A 20,304-nucleotide genomic window follows, 5' to 3' on the forward strand; every position below is an offset into this window, starting at 1 on the left:
CAGAAAGATAAGGAATGATGTTGATATGACACAGTGAAAGACATATTTGTAAATAGCTCAAAACAATCCCTTTTTTATATTAAGCAAACATTGACTAGTCCTTCCAATCCTTCCTTATTTCAAAAGCCATCAAAACTTCTCTCTTTATAGCAGACAATGCTAAGATGCCGGGGAACAAAGTGGGGTGCAGGGACAGGGGTTACTAGAGGCTTTCCCCAACCCTTTTACTCATGAAGAGTTAGGGAGATCTTGATTTCTCTTCCCACCCACATTTCCCCACTTCTGCCACAGAATTCAATAATCCCTGGTAAAATTCTTTGCTCAATTGCTAAGAAAGAATAATTGTGCTAAGGAAGAAGTGATTTCTAATATCAGTTAAACAGATATTTTACTTGCCATGTAACTCAAGAAAATTACCCCCCCCCCAAAAAAAAAACACAAGTAAAAGTATAAAATAAATTTGTTAAATGAATTAATACTTTTAATTTACCTATTTTTTCATGAGGTTTTGTTGCAATTTCCTCCCATGCATTGGTTTCAAGGTTGTATGCATGTATCTTGGGCGGGAAAAAAAGAACATATATACAGATAAATAACTTGCAATTTTAATTAGCCTGAAAATGTTTTTTTTTTAAATAGACATATTTTTTAGAGCAGTTTTTAAAAAAACTGAGCACAAGGAACAGAGATTTCCCATATAGAATAACTTATTTTTTTTTCTTTTTTTTTGTGGTGCTGAGGATTGAACCCAGGACCTTGTGCATGCTAGGCAAACACTCTACCAATAGGTAGACACAATATCTTTATTTAATCTCCAGCCCCAGAAAACTGAATTTTTAACAACAGCCTACGCAAATATTCTGGGTTGAAAAAAATTCTTTTCCTTTGCTTTTCTCTGGTCTTTCCTTTTTTTTTTTTTTCCCTCCTCACCCCACCCCACCCCATAATACCGAAGATTAAACCTGGGCTACTTTACCACTGAACTACATTCCCACCACCTTTTATTTTGCGTTTTTTTTTTTTTAATATTTATTTTTTAGTTTTAGGTGGACACAATATCTTTATTTAATTTTTTTTTATGTGGTGCTGAGGATGGAACCCAGTGCCTCATGCACGCTAGGCAAGCACTCTACCACTGAGCTACAGCCCCAGCCCTTATTTTTTATTTTAAGATAACGTCTTGATAAACTGCCCAGACTAGCCTTGAACTTGGGATCCTCCTGACTCAGTTTTTCTAGCAGCTAGGATTACTAGCATGTACCACCACACCCAGCTTCTGATCTTTCCATATTAAATAAAATAGGGCAGTTGAAAATTAAGCACATATATGAAAACAATTTTTTAAATTCACAGGAAAAAAAAAGTGGAATAAAAAGTAGAAGTGCACATGACACTTGATTTTCTTCTGTGTGCTATCTGCTCTGTAACTTCCACATTTTCTACAGTGAATATGTATCATTTTAAAGCAAGCTTTGGTAAGGAAATATGGGAATATAGCTTTGACAAAACTTGAAAAGTTCAATAATGTTTCAAAGCACTCCAAGAACTCTGTTGCCTAATTGAGATTTCCCTTGGGATATGTAACCATGACATTTCAGAAATGCCACAAGGATGGGTGAATAAAAGCTCTTCAGAACTCAGCTTTCTAAAATTAGTCATGTGTATTCCTAAAAATGTCTATTCTTTTTAGCATCGACAATGAGAGGGATGTGACATTGTGAGGATCCTGATTCTGATTCTAATTCATTGCCCCATTCAAGCTACTATACTTCCCTTCTAGTCATTTTCCTCATCCAGCATAAAGGAATAATTTTCATAATATACTCTCAGTGTGTGATAAATGCAACTGTCAACTGAAGAGTATCGGGAGCAGAATTCAGCCTTATATTATAAAAAGCATCTACCACAAAGCAGGTGTTGATGAGGAAGATGCTTGAAAATTAAAATACCTAAAGCAATAGAATTATTTCGCTTAGTAAGATACATGCCTCTGTCTATTCTTCTCCCTATCCTTTTCTTTTTCTTTTTCTTTTTTTTTTAAATGTACCTTGTTTAAGGAATAAGCTGTCCAGGAAGTACCACCTCCCAAGATGTAAATCCTCTGCCCATCATGAGCAATTTCATGTCTGTACCTGAAAATATACCCCCCAAAATATTTTTAATTAAGTTAAAAATGATCTAACTAAGGTTTAGCTATAATATTTTTATTTCATCATTATTTATAATAAAAATTACTGGGAATAACCTAAGTGTTTAACCACAGTGAAAACTGGTTAAATGAATTACAGAATACACATAAATGGGTTAATATACAATCAATAAGAATGTAGGCACCAAAGAGATTAATATATTGAGAACCTCTTTTCATGATATTTACTGAAAAACCAAACAGTTACATCAAAGTAGACAGGCCATAATCTCATTAAAAATGTATAGATATGCAATACACATAGAAAATGACTATAAGATATAACCTAAAATGTTAATCCTAGTAATCTCTAAATTTAATTTTTAAATTTTTTTCATTTTTGCTTATTTGTATTTTCTAACATCTTTTTGTGATAACTTTGCATAAGGGGGAAATGGTTACAGTTTTATTTTTGCAGTGCTGGGGACTGAACTCAGGGGCTCATATATGCTAGGCAAGCACTCACCCCTGAGCTCAGTCTTTTTATGGAGTTTTAAAAAGTGATCTTAATTAGAGACCCTATACTGTGAGTTTTCAAATTAGAACCCTTATTTTGCAGAAAACTATGCTATATAGAACTGTGATATGAAATATCTACCAGGATTTTTATCCAGGCAGTCTAGTCTAGCTAAAAGCTGAAATAATTTATAATATGTCCATAAAATGATTCAAAGAAGGCAACCAGGTGAAACTACTTTGAAATCTACTTCCTTCTTTCCCTAAAAAATCTAGTGCAGATAAAATAAATTTCATTGAAATCATTCCAGTATCAGGCTGTCTCCCAAGTCTTCTCATGGGAGTTTTGCGATAATCAGACCACTAATATACCATACAAAAGATAAATATTATAGGTGCTTCCTTAGCATCCATAGCCATTTTGTTTAAAGGCAAAGAAGAGACACTGGATAGTCTAAACAATGAATAAAAAAAATTTAAACTTGAGGGGAAATGATTTCAAGTTTTTTAAGGAATTCTAAGAGGCAACTATTATTAGGAAAGGAAAGTGAAAGGTCTAGGACTACTAGTAGAAAGCCACTAGAGAGAACTATGTGACATTGGAATGTTTAACAGAGCATTTAAAACAATCTTTTTCACCCATCCACCCATCCAATCAACATTCATTGATCACCAATACGAACTTTTGCTACCATTGGTTTCTTCTTCAAAGTATTACAGAAAGTTAAAAAGTGTAAAAGGAAATAACATGAAAACACTTTACAGTTCAGGGGAAAATGTCATTTTCTCACTAGAATACCTTTCTTTACTGCTGACCTGAGATCTCACAGCCAATTAGCTATTGTAATCAGGGCACTGGATTTTCTTCACATTACCAATATTCTAAAGAGATCCAATCTTAGTATGCTTTAATATTAGAAGCTTACCTCTCTTCCGGCAGGTCACAGGATAGGTTGTTTGGTTTCAGTTGTGTCCACTCTCTGGTATTGAGATCTAACTTGTGCAGGTCTGTGCTGTAAATATAGCCAGTTGTCCCTCCAAAGACATAAAGGGAGCCATTGATGATAGCCATTGCCTGGGTAACAAGGAAAAGTAGACAAGAATGACTTGTTAACACTTTTTAAAAATATATATATCTTTTTAGTTATAGATGGACACAATATCTTTTTTTTTTAAAGAGAGAGTGAGAGTGAGAGAGAGAGAGTGAAAGAGAGAGCGAGAATTTTTTAATATTTATTTTTTAGTTTTCGGCAGATACAACATTTTTGTTTGTATGTGGTGCTGAGGATCGAACCCGGGCCGCACGCATGCCAGGCGAGCGCGCTACTGCTTGAGCCACATCCCCAGCCCCTCTTTTTTTATTTTTATGTGGTGCTAAGGATGGAACCCAGTGCCTCATGCATGTGAGGCAAGTGCTCTACCACTGAGCCACAACCCCAGCCCAAGAATGACTTAACATTTGATTACAAAATGTATACTTGTTAAATGCCCCAAATCAGGTTTTATGAAATTCTCTTGAACTTTGTTTGTTTGTTTACTGGGGATTAAACCCAGGGGCACTCAACCACTGAGCTATATCTCCAACCCTTTTTTGTTTGTTTGTTTGTTTTGTTTTTTATTTAGAGACAGGGTCTCGCTAAGTTGCTCAGCTTTAAGTTGCTGAGGCTGGTTTTGAACTTGCAATCCTCCTGCCTCAGCTTCTGGAGCGCCTGGGATTATAGGTATGCGCTGCTGCACCCAGATCTCTTTTACTTTTTAACCATTAAAAATACCAGACCCAGGGCTGCGATTGTGGCTCAGGGGTAGAGCACTTACCTCACAGTTATGAGGCACTGTGTTCGATCCTCAGCACCACATAAAAATAAATAAAGGTATTGTGCTCATCTACAACAAAAATATATTTAAAAAAAAAACAGACCCTAAAGCTGGGTCAGTGGTACATGCCTGTAGTCCCAGTTACTTAGAGAGCTGAGGCAGGACAATTGCTTAAGCCCAAGAAACAGAGGCCAATCTGGGCAATACAGCAAGACACCTTGTCTCAGAATAATAAAAAATAAATATCAGACTCTCAAAGGAGTAAAGATTTTGAGGAATCTAGGTAATATTTTTAGAACCTGGAGATTCCCTTTAGAATGGTAAAGTTTTGTGAATTCTACCTAGAAAGGCAAGGAGAAATGATTCTTAGAGTCCTAGTCAAGAATGTATAGATCATGACATGAACATTTCCACTGAAAGCTACTTCTCTTTCTAAGCAATCTGAAGAAAAATGTTCTCAAGAAGCAACAGCAGAGATGAAAATAAGCCATGAGAATTCTGTAGATAGGAAGGCTAGAGTTGGCAGTCTCAGGAACACAATAGCGTCCATCAATCTCTTCTTCAATATAAATTCAGCTATCGTTATCACTGTGGTCGGATAGAGAGTATGGTCCAGTATGTGCCCCTTTCAAAGTTAAAGTTCACAAGCTGTTTATCAGTACCAGTGCCAGTTAGTCAATAAAGAAATCAAACCGTGGTATTTTGACTTAGTCCATTATTTTCAAAGAATCTCTAGAGTGGGCAGCTCCCTATCTTCCTGGATAAAACTTTGCAAATCTAAGGTTGAAGCACTGGAACCTAAACTAACCTGCACAATGTTTAAGCTCATGTAAAAGCCTCTTAACCAAGTATAGGGATCATCTACTGTACTACTTAGGATTCTATGAAGAGCCTTCTCGCCCATCATTCTAAAAATGACAGGTTGCAGACCGTCCTAGAGCCCAGTCTCTCATTTGGTGTGGAGATGAGGTGAGGTTCTAACATTTAAAGAAACTTCCAAACAGGCCTAGATGATGGCCCTAAACTGGATTAGAAACAAAGAGTGAAGGAAAAAGGAGAGAAAACTCAAAATTAAAGTTTCACATCAGAACTGAAAAATCAAATATTAATCATACTGAATTCATTCTCCATTTTTAAAAAAGACCAGCAGCATGTTGCGTGCCTGTAATCCTACAAACTCGGGAGTCTGGAGCAGAAGGATTGCAAGTTCAAGGCCAGCCTCAATAATTTAGCATGATCCTGTCTCAAAATTGGAAATTAAAAACAAAACAAAAAAGGACTAGGGATGTATGTAGCTCAGTGGTAGAGCACCCCAGGTTCAATCCTCAGTAACCATCCCCCTTAAAAAAGTGGCAATATAAATATCCTGACACCGCTAGAAAAATATGAACATACAACCACAGTAACTGGCCAGACTGTTACCTGTCCATATATACGACTGGGTTTCTTTCCCCGACAGCTGAGTAAAGCCCATCTCTTGTACTTCACATTACAGACATGGACATCATTGCCGTTGCTCTCACCAAATGGAATGCCCGTACCTCCAAACACTAACAGGTTGTTTCCATGCAGCACAACTGAGAAGGAAGCACAAATTCCATTTATGTATTGGCTGGCTACCTGGAATGTGTTCCCACACAAACTCAGAATAGCTGAAAAACTAAAAAATGTCTAGTGATCTTGTAAGCTAGCCCAACCATTGGCTATTTTATCTAATTAGCAACCCAACATCTAACTACTATAAAGTTCTGCAGAAAAAGGTATAATTCATACTGTGTGGACTATATCATATAGTTTCACCATTAGGAGTATGATAACACAGTATGTATCTATGAAATCTATTAAATGCCATGTATACAGCAATGCTGAGTTCTATGAACGATAATATGCCACTGTTGCTCAAGACAGTTCAAGTATGTGATAAAGTAGAGGAAAACCAAAAATATCATAAACCCCAGGGGACTCAGGATGAAGAGAGTACAGGATCATTCAGTGTGTGTCAGAGAAATGATCTCCACATTTAAATTGTGGTTTCTGACATCTTAATCCCTTATCAAATACTACTATACTAATATACTGCATACTAATATCCTGTAGGGAACACTCTCTCTTCTGTTCCTGCCACCCCACCAACACACACGTTCTCCTTTCTCTCTCCCCCTTTTCTTTCTCTCTCTCATGCCTGTTTTCTCCATCTCTCAAAATAATACCACTGAATTATTTCAGTGGCTTTTTTAAAAAACCATATTTTAAACTGATACACTATAGTGGTCAACAGCTGGGCTCTAGAGCCAGCAAGAGTTGGCTGTGACCTTCAGAAGATATTTAACTTCCCTAACTTAACTTTATTTTCATAGCAACTTTACGAGGCAGGAACTATTATTATCTCTCCCATTTTTATAGATGATTAAACAGAGGTGGAGAGCAGTTCAAATAACTTGCTGAGGGTTTCCTAAAAAGAACCTTGCCAAGCTGGGATTTAATCCCAGGCGGTTTGGCTCCAGAACCTTCACTCTTAACCATTAACCTTAGGGACTCTCTAAAAGTCTCAGTTTCTTCATTTGTACAAATGGCAATCACTGTAGTAACTGCATCACAGGGATGCTGTAAGGATTAAACAGATAATGTGTGTTAAGTATTTCAATAGCTATTTACTCTCATCATTATAACCCCATTTATTGATCTCTGAATACATTTTGCCTTGCATATTATGATGCTTTTTATTAAAACCTCTGAGATATTATTAATCCAATTTTATAGGTAAGGAAATTAAAGCTAAAACATCTGGCAGTAAAATGATATATAAATGGATTCAAACTCAGGACTTAATTCTAAATCACCACGCTATATTATTACCAGAGTAAAATGCATATTAAAAAGGTTTAACATATTACAATGTTATAAATTATTAACAAGGAACATGTAGATAGTGAACCTGGACTCTCAGATATTTCATAAAATAAAAAATTCAAAACTGTTTGCACTCACGTGACATAGATGCCAATTCCCGGGGCATGTAGCCATCTGTGCCCATCTGGTGCCATACTCCTGTTGCAAAATGATACCTCCAAAGCTCCCTGAAGAGAGGATAGTCTTCATTATCTGGCCCTCCCGATTCATCATAGTCTGGGTTATAACCTCCAAACACATACAGATTGGTATTATCTGCCACACAACGATGTCCACTGCGTGCTGGTGGAGGTCTGTGGCCTAGGAGAGAAGAAGACCGTTTTCCACAAGTGGCCCACCAGATAGAAAGCACAAACAAAACTGGATAACAACCATTTGAGCTTTAAAAGGGAATCAGGTAAGATTTATAACATGGATGTACTTTTCATTTGTTTAGGTTATTTTATACATTCGCACATACTACTTAACATTTAAGGAGCTAGTCTCCATTTTTATTTCATATGACTACTTTTAAATTTTAGTAACTGTAAAAAGATATTTCCCAAGGAAGGTTGCATAGCATGATAAACTCAAGAAAATGGCTGACAACTTGGAATTTTCAAGAAAAGAAAGAAATGAGGCTTGGTAATCTAAAAACTAACAGGATAAATTTCTTATTTCCTTAGAGAAAAAAACACAGGCAAACTAAACTGTGAATATTAGAGAACTACATAAATATAACCACAAATGTGAATGAGTCATGTATAAATAAAAATACACACACATAAATCTATGATTTTTCCACAATATATACTTATATACTTTAAAAGAAAACTGGCTTTCAAGGGGTCAAAGAAAAATTTTAAATTTAAATACAGTTCCAGATATTTAACAAAGAATATCCTTACATGTATCTCAAATAATATTTTTCATTCTATTAAAAGTAAGACTAAGAAAAGATATTTCTATAATTTATATTTGAAAGCTCTCTGAGGTTTAAACTATATCAACTAGTTCACTAAAATATACTTTAAGTTTATTTTAGAGTTAAAAAAAACCCCAAAACTTTATATTATTTCTATTATCCTTACAAATTTTTATATTAATCCACATAAACCCTTAAAGAACTATAGAACAAAGATCCTTAAATATATATGGGATAGAACAATACACTACTGTAGCTGTCTATTATCCTAAAGATTAACCTACTTTCACATGTTAGTAATAGATTCTAGTATAATATTAATTAATATGTAGGGTACTGTTAGACATTTGATAAACATCACCAACCTAATATAGGCCTTACATTATTTTTTAAAAATCAAAATCCCACTTTCTAGGGTATGCTTTTAAATAAGAACTGAAAAGAAATTTTGCACAGATCTAGAGCAACTAAAAATTTGATGGTTCCTTACTGCTCAAAGACCAAGACCTTGGCCCAAGATTTTAAGGCCTATTTTCTCTCTCTTGCCCCTCTTTTTGGGAAACCCAGAGTCCTTCCCTTATTCTTGGCCTGGCCCTTCAGTCCCTAGTAGATAAAATGCCTCCAAATATCCCTTGCAGCCCTTTCTCATTAAGGACCTAGGGCCCTTCTGATTTGGGACCATACTCCTCATATTCTAAGGTAGATGTATACAATTAAAAAGATGGTTGTACGATAACCATGTAAATACATGAATATAACATGCAGTAAACTAAAATCAGTTGGTGTAATTACCAATGAGCCACAAAATTTACCTTAAATGAAGAATTCAGTTTCTCTTTCTAGGGCTCTGAAAACAGAAGAGTGTGGTATGGAAGAAAGAGCCAAGTACCCTTCTCATATCCAGGTCTGAATCCAGGTTCTTTCTGTCTGCTACCTTGAGCAAGTCACTGACCTTTACTGAGCCTCAGCCTCCTCATCTATATGTGGGGATATTATTACTGTACTTTACAGATTTATTTATGTTAAAATGTGTATTGGTTTAAATACGCATCTTTCCAGAAGGCTGTGAACTATTTGAGGGAAGAGGAAAGTATTTGTATTCACCTTCCTATAACCAAGCCTAGGCACAAAGAAAAACACTGATCAAAGTTAGGAACCAGCTAATTTGCATTTAATTCTACTCTACTCATTTAACCAGCTTGTTTTCCTCTCCAAATAGAGAATAAGCTCAAAGACAAAGATCATGTGTAATAATTATCCTATATCACCCATAACACCTAAAATAGTTGGAGATATATTAACAGGTCCAAAGTTTAGTTGACTTCAATTCTGGTAAAAGTCAACAGTGACAGGGATCATCAAAACAGTGTCCCACTCTCTGTGGACTTTGATATTATTACGCTTAAGAGACAGATGATGGGGCTCAGTGGTACAGTATGTGCTTAGTTTGTGTGAGGCCATAGGGTCAATCTCCCCCACCAAACCAAAAAAGAAGAGAGGGAGAAAGAGAAGGTGAGAAGGGGGAAGGGAGAGAAAGATATGATCTAGGGGATAGGTATTAGATTATGAAATGGTCTTCTCAAGACACAATGCAAATCAGGTGTAGTAGCTCATGCCCATAATCCCAGCTACTTGGGAGGCTGGGGCAAGAGAATGGGCAAGTTTGAGGCCAGTCTTGCCAATTTAGTGAGACCCTGTCTCAAAATAAAATTTTATAATGGGCTAGGGATGTAGCTCAGTGATGAAGTGCTTGCCTAACATGTATAAAGCCCCGAGTTCAATCCTCAGTCTCGCAGGGAAAAAAAGACAGCAATGCTTCCAAGAACTAATATCAAGACAATCACAATTACACTCAAAGGAACTCAAAGAATTCTGTTATTTGTTCTATTATCTGCAGCCAGTAGATAATTTTTAAAGCTATTTTTGAGCAAATATGAAAAGAAATACAACATATTCTAGATTTTTCTCTAAATGACCATACAGCAAGAAAGGTATTATACGTTTACTACCAATTATTTCTGTAACAAACATGACTCAGTCACATGGATTACAGTTGAGTCAATGAGATAATGATTTTATGTTTGTTCATTCATCCACTCATTGAGTCAAAAATGTTATTGGGGGCTGGGGTTGTGGTTCAGAGGTAGAGCACTTATCTAGCATGTGTGAAGCCCTGGGTTCGATCCTCAGCACCACATAAAAATAAATAAAATAAAGGTATGTGTCCAACTACAAATAAAAAATAATTTAAAAAATGTTATTGGACAGCAGCTACGTACTATGGTATACCAGCTCCTGGTATACAATGATAAACCAATTACTATCTATGTCCTCTAGAGCTTACAGTCTGGCCCTTCGTTGGTCAATGCCATAGCCAGGCACTAGCCACATATGGCTATTAGACACTTGAAATGTGGCTAGTCCAACTGAGACTACGTTAAACCCACTGGATTTCAAAGACCTCCAAAAAGAAAATGAAATTCTAGTCTTTATGTTGATTGCATGTTGAAATAATATCTCAAATATACATCACTTTTTTTTTTTACTGTTCATGTGGCTACTTACAAAACTTTTTGCCCACATAATATTTCTATTGGACAGTGCAAGTCTAACCCAATTATTATTGGCCTCTGTTAATAATTTCATGATCTATGCAAATTAAACTACTGAGTAAAGAGCATCTGATCTATGTTTGATAAATGTTAACCATCCTGTCAAGGAGTTTCACAGCTGGGAGTACACAGGTGACTCACTCCTCTTTTTCTAGTCAGAAACTAGATTTCTTTCTCATATTTATAGCCAAGAGCGATTAACATATTAGAGAGCCACTTCATTTTTAATAAATCAGAGGTATTTGTCAGGGTGAATACCATGGATATTAAGCATTAATTTTCATTATATGGAATACAGCATATGCTCCTCAACATTGACAAAAATGAAACTGGGTTTTAGAGTCTAAAGTAGGTCTCCGAATGCTCTCCCAAATTCTCCATGTACAAATCCCTTTCTTAAAAACTACCTTGCTGTTAATAAAATCACCCATAGAATTGGGTTACTTGGTTTGGGAATGCCTATTAAAAAATGCAGAAGTAGGGGCTGGGGTTGTGGCTTAGCGGTAGAGCACTCACCTAGCACATGTGTGGACCTGGGTTCAATCCTCAGCACCACACAAAAATAAATAAATAAAATAAAGTCATTGTGTACAACTACACCTAAAAAAAAAAAAAAAAAAACAGAAGTAAAAAAAAAATGGGGTTAGAGCCCTGTATGGTGGCACATACCAGGAATCCCAGTGACACAGGAATCTGAGGCAGGAGGATCACAAGTTTAAAGCCAGCCTTACCAACTTAGATCCTGTTTTAAATAAAAAAAACAGGAAAAAGGGTAGGAAAGTAGCTCAGTAGTAGAGCACCCCTGAGTTCAATCATCAGAGGCTGGGGAGTATGTGTGTGCCGGGATATGGTTTAGTGGTTTGAGTACTTGGCTGGAATGTGTGAGACCCTGGGTTCCAAACCCAGCACCAACAAAATGAAAAGAAAAATTATCTATATACAGAGATAAACATTTTTTTTAGTTGGGAGGATTACTGGGGATTGAACATAGGGATGCTTTACCACTGAGCTACATCCCTAGCCTTTTTTATTTTGAAACAGAGTCTCATTAAGTTGCTGAAGCTGGCCTGGAACTATCTATCCTCCTGCCTCAGCCTCCTGAGTTGCTGGGATTACAGGCATGTGACACCACACCAGGGTCAGAGGTAAACTCACTAGCTAGAGGAGACCAGGCAGTTGCAGGGTTGTGTACCTGGGTTATCTGAGTCATATTCTCTTTCCATTCGCAGGCACTGTTCTTAACCCCAGGGAGTAAGCAGGAACTTATGGTAACCAGGGAAATAGGTTTTAATTTCTAGCCCAGAGGCAGAATGAAACTAGCTGTCTGAGATAAAATGACAGATGATTAGGTTGTTCTCAATGTTTTCATTATTACAAAGCTTTCTCTACATATTCATATGCAAATGTATGAGTGTTCCTGGAAGTCGAATTTCTGGGTTAAGGGAATACCCATTTGAAATTATTACAGACACAATATTGTTATAGAGCTACACTGCTCTCCAAAAAGATGACCAATTTATACTCCCAGCAATGTGTATGGAAATATCTATTTATTCACGCCCTCTTTAACCTTTTCATTTGTGCCAATCTGATGAGCACAAATTGATGCCAGGTTAATTTGCGTTTCCCTGATTTTACTAGTTCACATGTTTACTGGCCCATTTATATTTTTTCTTTTAGGAATTGCCTTATCATATCTTTCGCCCACTTTTTTTATTAGGTTATCTTCTCACAGATTTTAAGAAATTATTTTTTTTCTTCCAGCTTACTTCTTGTCTTTTAATTTTGTTTATGGTATTTTTTAGCATACAGAGGTTTTGTGTAATTGAATCCCTCAATTTTTTATAGCTCCCTTGCTTTAATATTTTATTTATATATGCACCATTATAAAATACTTATTTATTTCCAGTTATTTCATAGTTTTGATTTTATATTCAGAATTTAAATTTACACTCAAAACTTTTTTTTAGTATTACATGAGGTAGGGCCCTATCCAAAAAAATGGATAGGCTATTGTCCTCAAACCACTTAAGGATAGCCATCTCTACTACACTCACTTGAAATGCCATCCCTATTCCATATAAATTCACGGTTCTAAAGTAGGATTAGGAAACTCCTAATATTCAAGTCTAATCAGCATGGGCACAAAATTCACTGCTCTTAAAGAATGTACATGTATATATAATCTAAATTATATATAAATACACATATATATATAATAAGTATAAAGCCACATCACAATCTTAAATGTAGAAGCTTACAGATAAAGTAGCACATAACACTTATTGCTTAATAAGTCTGTTACTTAAAAGATATAGCCACCTCCAAATGTGCCATTCACCGTTTGTGCTGAGGCCATTTAAAAAAATAAAAATAAAAAAACTTTTGTTGCTAAAAGTACTAATTATAAATACAAAATATTGGGTTGGGGTTGTGGCTCAGTGTAGCACGCTTGCCTAGAATGTGTGAGGCACTGGGTTCGATTCTCAGCACCACCTACAAGTAAATAAAATAAAGGTCCATCAACAACTAATTAAAAATAAATAAATAAATAAATACAAAATGGCTTAAAGATATATATAATTGGTCACTTATTTCCAAATACACCATTATCTCTCCAATAAAAGACACGTCTTCAGTTGTGCCCCTGGAAGCCTGGACAGGAAAGCCAAGGAAGCCTGGTTCAGCGGACTCCTGCCCTCAATCAGTGGGCAGAATTTTTTACTGCTCCCAGAGCCCAGGCAGCTCAAGACCAAAGCAATCCATTCATGCTAGCCCACAATATTACTTATTGGTTATGTAAGCGTCTCCTACCACAGGAGCTCCACATCCAGTATGAGATGCATATACAAAGAGCTCTTAGCTTCTTAGGATACGGTTATCTTATTGTCTATGACAGCAGCAATAAAAGAAACTTGCTATCACAAACTGTAGTGTTAGCATAAATTAGTTTCAAGTGCTGAGCAAAGCATCCTTGAGATAGCTGTCATGCTCTAGGTGCACCTTTACTAAAATGATGCATATATATATATATACATTGGCTTCTGGGCTCTATTCAGTTTCACTGTCCATTCACCTATTTCTATAGCATTAAACTACCGTTCTAATTATTATAGCTTTGAAGTATCTTTCAATATTGAGTAGGACAAAATTTCCTATTACTTTTTTCAAAAACTTCTTGGCTATTTTTTTCCACTTACTCTTGCAATGAATTTCAGTTTGTTAAATCTATAAAAAGTGCCTTGGGCAGACAGCATCTTATCCAGGTGATCAAAGTTAACATCCCCAGTAATGGGACAAATCAGTCAACATCACTTCAATAAGATGAGCACAGCATTACTTCAGGGGTAGTCCTGCCCAAAATGCATGAGGAGAATGTAATCATGATAAAACATCAGACAAGCCCAAACTAAGGAACAGTCTATAACCAGTATATAGACTATTCTATAATTGTTCAAAAATATCAATGTCAAAAAAGACTAAGTCAGAGTTCAATGCATTGTCCACATCTGTAATCCCAGCTCCTCAATTGGCTGAGGCAGTTCTATGGCAAGTTTGAGGCCAGCTAGGTAACTTATCAAGAGAAAGAAAGAAAGGGAAAGAGGGAGAGTGGGAGGAAGGGAGGGAGGAAGGAAGGAAGAAAAGAGAAGAGAGAGAGAGAGAGGGAGAGAGAGAGAAAGGGAGAGATGAAGGAAGAGAAGGAGAGAGGAAAAAATAGGAAGGAAGAAAGAAAAGGCTGGAGATACAGCTCAGTGGTAGAGTGCTTGCCTAGCATGCTTGAGACCCTGGGTTCAACCCCCAATCATACACACACAGACACACATACAAACACACACACACACAAAGGCAAAGCCTAAGAAACTGCAACTCACTCCCAAATAGCTTAAACAGAAAAACAATACATATATGCCTGTTTATGTTCCTATGAGTTATGCATAAGGGGAAAGAAGGAACAGGATAAAGCAAATGAGATAAAATGTTAACATTTGGGAAGTCTGGATGAAGGGTACAGAAATTTTTTTATGATTCTTGCAGTTTTTTTATTGGTTCTTTTTAGTTATATATAACATTAGAATTCATTTTGACATAAATTATAAAAGCATGGAATATAATTTGCTCTAATTCAGTCCTTAGTACTACTTCCCTCCTCCCACCCCATCCCCTTCCCTCTACTCTACGGATCCTTCTGCTATTTACTTTTTAAAAATTTAGTGATATACATAATGGTGAGATTCACAGTGGTATATTCATATATGTACACAGGCAAGTTAGGTCAGATTCATTCCACTCTTCTTCCATATCCCATCCATCCTCCCTCCCCCTCAACCACCTTTTTCTCTACTCCACTGATATTTCTTCCATTTTGAAATTGTAATTTTTATTACAATTTATGGAATAAAAATTAAATTAAAAATGTTTTATTTTCTGAACTCTAGTGGCAATCATTAATTATCTCAAATTTTATAGGTAGAAAATCAAATCAGATTACTATTAATCATGATTTTCAGCCCTTTCTCTCCAATATATGGACCTTTTTACTTTTTTTCCCCTTTTGGTTTTTTTCTGTTATTTTAGCTGAAACCTTTAGCTGAATAGTGGAGATGACAATGAGCATTTCTGTCTCTTTTTTCAAATGAGGATAGATATTTGCATGTTTCACTGTTAGATATGATGTTGGCTATTGGTTTCTTATAAACATGTTAACAATACAATAATTTTTTTCAATACCTAGATGACTATGAATTTTTTTCCTTACCAGAAAAGGTATGTTTGTTTTGTTGTTGTTGTTATTGTCTGCAGAACTAAGGATTGAACCCAGGGTCTCACGTATGCTAGGGCAAGTGGTCTACCACTGAACTACATCCCCAGCATTTTTATCAATTTACAAATATATGTATAAACTGATTTTATTTATTTATTTATTTTTAAAGATAGAGAGAGAGGAGGGGGGGGAATTTTAATATTTATTTTTTAGTTTTCGGCAGACACAACATCTTTGTATGTGGTGCTGAGGATCGAACCCGGGCCGCACGCATGCCAGGCGAGCGCGCTACCGCTTGAGCCACATCCCCAGCCCTATAAACTGATTTTAAATTATCAATTTATAATTAATTTATACACACACACATACACGGGATTAAATCCAGAGGCACTTTACCACTAAGCTACATCCCCCGTTCTTTTTATTTTGAGACAGGATCTTACATTGCTGAGGCTGGTCTTAAACTTGTGGTCCTCCCCACTTAGGCTCCCCAGTAGCTAGATTATAGGTGTGTGCCACCATGCCAGACCAAGGGTATGGTTATTTAAAAAATAAAATTTTGCTGGGGTTGTGGCTCAGTGGTAGAGCACTTGCCTAGCATGTGTGAGGCACGGGGTTCCATCCTCAGGGAGGGAGGGAGGGAGGGAAGGAGGAAAGAAAAGAAAAGAAAAGAAAGGTATTGTGTCCATCTACAACTAAAAAATATTTAAAAATAAAAATAAATAAAATAAAATTTGGTGCTGTGGTTGTAGCTCAGTGGTACAGCACTTGCCTAGCACATGTGACACTCTGGGTTCGATTCTCAGCACCACATAAAAGTAAATAAATAAAATAAAGGTATTGTATCATATATAATGTATGCATATATATATACACATACATATATATATATAAAATAAAAATAAAATTTGTTTTGAAGAGTGCATATATAAGGGCCTACCTTTATTTCAACAATGAACACAGAATATCAAACTTAATTAAATGCTTTTTTGATATCAGAAAAATCACACTTTTTCCTTTAAATATAATCCACAGATAAACTCCATTTGATTTTTATTTATTTATTTTTTATTTAAATGTATCCTTGACATCTTATATGTATCTTAATGCATTCTGGAAAACAAAAGTTTTATTTTCTATTAACGTTTAGAATAAACCATGTCTGCAAAGAAACAGGCCTATTAATGGTGGTTACCTCTGAAAAGGGGAGTAAGTTGTGCACACAGGAAAAAGACCTTGCTTTTATTATTTAGTTCCTTTTTACTGTGAAATTTAACACATGCATAGAAATGTACGTATATATAAATGTAGAATTTTACATATTATTTAAAAAGGAACATGTAATCATCACTTAGGTCAAGAAATAGAAAAACACATAAATGTCGAGTTTAATAAATCACTAAAAAGGGAACGTGTTTCTTGAGATCAAGAAACAGACTATTGACAGCACCTGGAACCCCTTGCCTGCCCTTCTTGATATGAACACTCACTGACTCACCCCCTTCACTACTAAAGGTAACTTTTTTTTTTTTTAAGAGAGAGAGAGAAGAGAGAGAATTTTTTAATATTTATTTTTCAGTTTTCGGTGGACACAACATCTTTTATTTTTTATTTTATGTGGTGCTGAGGATCGAACCCAGTGCCCCGCGCATGCCAGGCGAGCACATTACCGCTTGAGCCACATCCCCAGCCCTAGAAGTAACTTTTAAAGGAGATTTTTATCATAAAACTTTGTGTGTGTGTGTCGGGGGGGGGGGGGTGCTGGTGATTCTACCACTGAACTGCATCCTCAGCCCCTTTTCTCTTTCATTTTGATACAGGATCTTTCTAAATTGCCATGACTGGCCCTTTATCTTCGTGCCTCAGCCTTCTGAGTAGCTGGAATTACAGGCATATATCACTGTGTCAAGCTTCTTATAGCTTTATTCAACATAGATATGCATCCCTAAATAATACTTTTTATTTTGGCCTTGTTTTGAAGTGTATTTGAATGGAATGATAGAATATGTATTCTTTTGGGTTTTTAAATTTGTGATTATGGAGTTTGGGGATTTGGGTACCAGGGATTGAACCCAGGGATGCGTTACTGAATATATCCCTAGATCTTTTATTTCTTGTTTTGAAACAGGGTCTTACTAAGTTGCTGAGGCTGGCCTGAAATTTTCAATCCTCCTGCCTCAGCCTCCTGAGTTGCTGAAATTGTAGGTGAGCACCACTATGCATGGTCCACAATTTTTTGAGATTCATCAATGTTTTTCCATTGCAAATATTATTTCTTTATATGAATATCTATTACAATTTACTTTTTCAGTTTAAGTTTTGTGAATGGACATTTGGATAATTTTAAGTTTGTGGCTTATAATGTTGCTATAAACATTTTTGTACATATTTTCAGGTACATAGGCCCACATTTCTCTTACCTATTAACCTAGAAATAGAATTGAATTTTAATGGAAATCTGTATTTTACTTGATAAGGTCAATATGGTTGTATGAATTTATACATCCACCAGTAGCATGTGAGAATTCCTGCTGTTCTACTCCTGCTGTTCTACACCCATGCCAATACCTGCTATTGTCATGGCAGTCTTTTTATTGGCCTTTTAGATTTTTCCTTTTGGGCAACTGTCTGCTCAAATCTCTTCGGTATTCTTCTATTAAGATAGTTTTGTTTTTTTCACTGATTTGTACAAATTCATTGTGTGTGTGTGTGTGTGTGTGCATACTTGCAATAAGGATGCTTGCTTTTACCCTCTTTCCATATTATTTGAAATTTTAATAAGTAGATATTACACTTGTATATTTATCTATTTATTTAAAAATTTTTTAAGTTATAGATGGACACAATTCCTTTATTTATATATTTTTATGTAGTGCTGAAGATCAAACCCAGTGCCTTACATGTGCTAGGCAAGCGCTTTACCACCAAGCTACAACCCCATCCCCATTTGTATATTTTAAAACCAAAAGTCTAAGATCTTTTTTTAAAAAATATTCTTTTAGTTGTAGATGGACAAAATACTTTTACTTTATTTATTTTTATGTGGTGCTGAGGATTGAACCCAGTGCCTTACACGTGTGAGGCAAACACTCTACTGCTGAGCCACAACCCCAGCCCCAAGTATAAGATCTTTAATATTAATACTCCAAATTTGTTTTAGTTACAAAATATCATATATATACTCACTCTCTGTCTCTCTCTCTCTCTCTCTCTCTCTCTCTCTCACACACACACACACACTCGTATTATTCTGCTATATTCTTAGATATCTCTTTAACTATTGTACTAGGCTTCATGGTATCTTTATTCAGATGCAATTCTAAATTGTACTGTTTTAATGCCCACTAGTGCTACTTATATCCAAATCTTTTTTTTTTCACTTTACTGTATCTCTTCAAATATTTTTTTCCCAAAATGTGTATATGTCATAAACTTTCAGAGTTCTTATTTACTTTGATCTGACCTGCACTAAAATATTAGTGAGGCTAGGTAAAAAATTGATCTCCTAAATAATTTCCACTTAGAACACTTAACATATTTATCTTTTAGCAGTTGATACTGTAGGTAAGAAAACCAATGCCAGTCTGATTATCTTTCTATGTAACTTGTTTTCTACCTCTGGAATCATAAGCAGTTCAGTAACATACAGAACGGTGCTTTTTGTTGGTTTGTTCTTGTATTTTCCAGCTTGGACCTTGGTACAACCTTCATACTTGAAAACTCAATCTTTCTTTAGTATCGGAAAATATTTTTTCTGTATTTTCTTCCTTCAAGAGTCTGATCTTTACTTTCAATTTCCTATGAAATGGATTTTTATCATTTAGATCTATCCTTAAAGCATGAATTTTCCTCATGTAGTTTCTATTGGTTTTCTTACTTCATGGTCTGCATATTTCTTTTATTTTAATTTCATGAAAGTGACTGGATTTAAGCATGACTATTATTTAACTTCTAATTTTTATTTCAGCAATAAAATATTTCAGTTTTTCAATACAGAACTAATAGAACTGTTCTATTTTGTTTGAGCTGGGATCTTACTACATTGCCCAGTCTGGCCTTGAACTCTGGGGCTCAAGTGATCCTCCTGCCTCAGGCTTCCAAGTAGTTAGGACCACAGGCACACATACCATTGCATCCAGCTTTTACTTCTTATCTATGGCAGTTGATATATATATATATATATATATATATATATATATCTTTTTTAGTTGTAGATGCACACAATACCTTTATTTTATCTATTTATTTTTATGTGGTGCTGAGGCTCAAACCCAGTGCCTCATAGGCACCAGCCAAGCGCTTTGCCACTGAGCCACAATCCGAGTTCCCAACAGCTGACTTTTTATTTACGGATGCAATTCACTTCTTGGCTCTGTGAGGATATCTTTTGTGATTAGGATTTCCTAAAGTTACATTCTACTATCATATTATCATCACAGTACCACGAGGTGGTTGTTTTAATTGTTCATCTTAGTCACCCTCTTCCAAATTGTTTTCCTCCAAAGTTCTGGTAAGCCTTGATCACCTATTCATATTAATAAATGAAAGGACCATATACTACTTAGTACTTATAAGAAATAAGCATTTTTTCTCAACAGCTATGTTTATCTGTCTTCAAAACATGCAAATGAAATTTTTGTGGGTCTCTGCAGGTAAG

General features: G+C 35.7%; 1 protein-coding gene across 2 annotated transcripts in view; it reads right to left on the bottom strand.

The window, feature by feature from the left end:
- Positions 1–20,304, bottom strand: part of Klhdc10 (kelch domain containing 10) — a 61,847-nt gene that overhangs the window by 8,132 nt on the left and 33,411 nt on the right. For both annotated transcript variants that reach the window (XM_071611895.1, XM_027950115.2), the window contains exons 3-7: positions 7,448–7,669; positions 5,882–6,036; positions 3,571–3,719; positions 2,048–2,132; positions 491–557 (exon numbers count right to left, since the gene is read on the bottom strand). In XM_071611895.1, the coding sequence (XP_071467996.1) occupies positions 491–557; positions 2,048–2,132; positions 3,571–3,719; positions 5,882–6,036; positions 7,448–7,669 (678 nt within the window). The remainder of the gene's footprint in view (positions 1–490; positions 558–2,047; positions 2,133–3,570; positions 3,720–5,881; positions 6,037–7,447; positions 7,670–20,304) is intronic.

Source organism: Marmota flaviventris, chromosome 1 (genome assembly GCF_047511675.1).
Source record: "Marmota flaviventris isolate mMarFla1 chromosome 1, mMarFla1.hap1, whole genome shotgun sequence".
Lineage (NCBI taxonomy): Eukaryota > Metazoa > Chordata > Mammalia > Rodentia > Sciuridae > Marmota > Marmota flaviventris.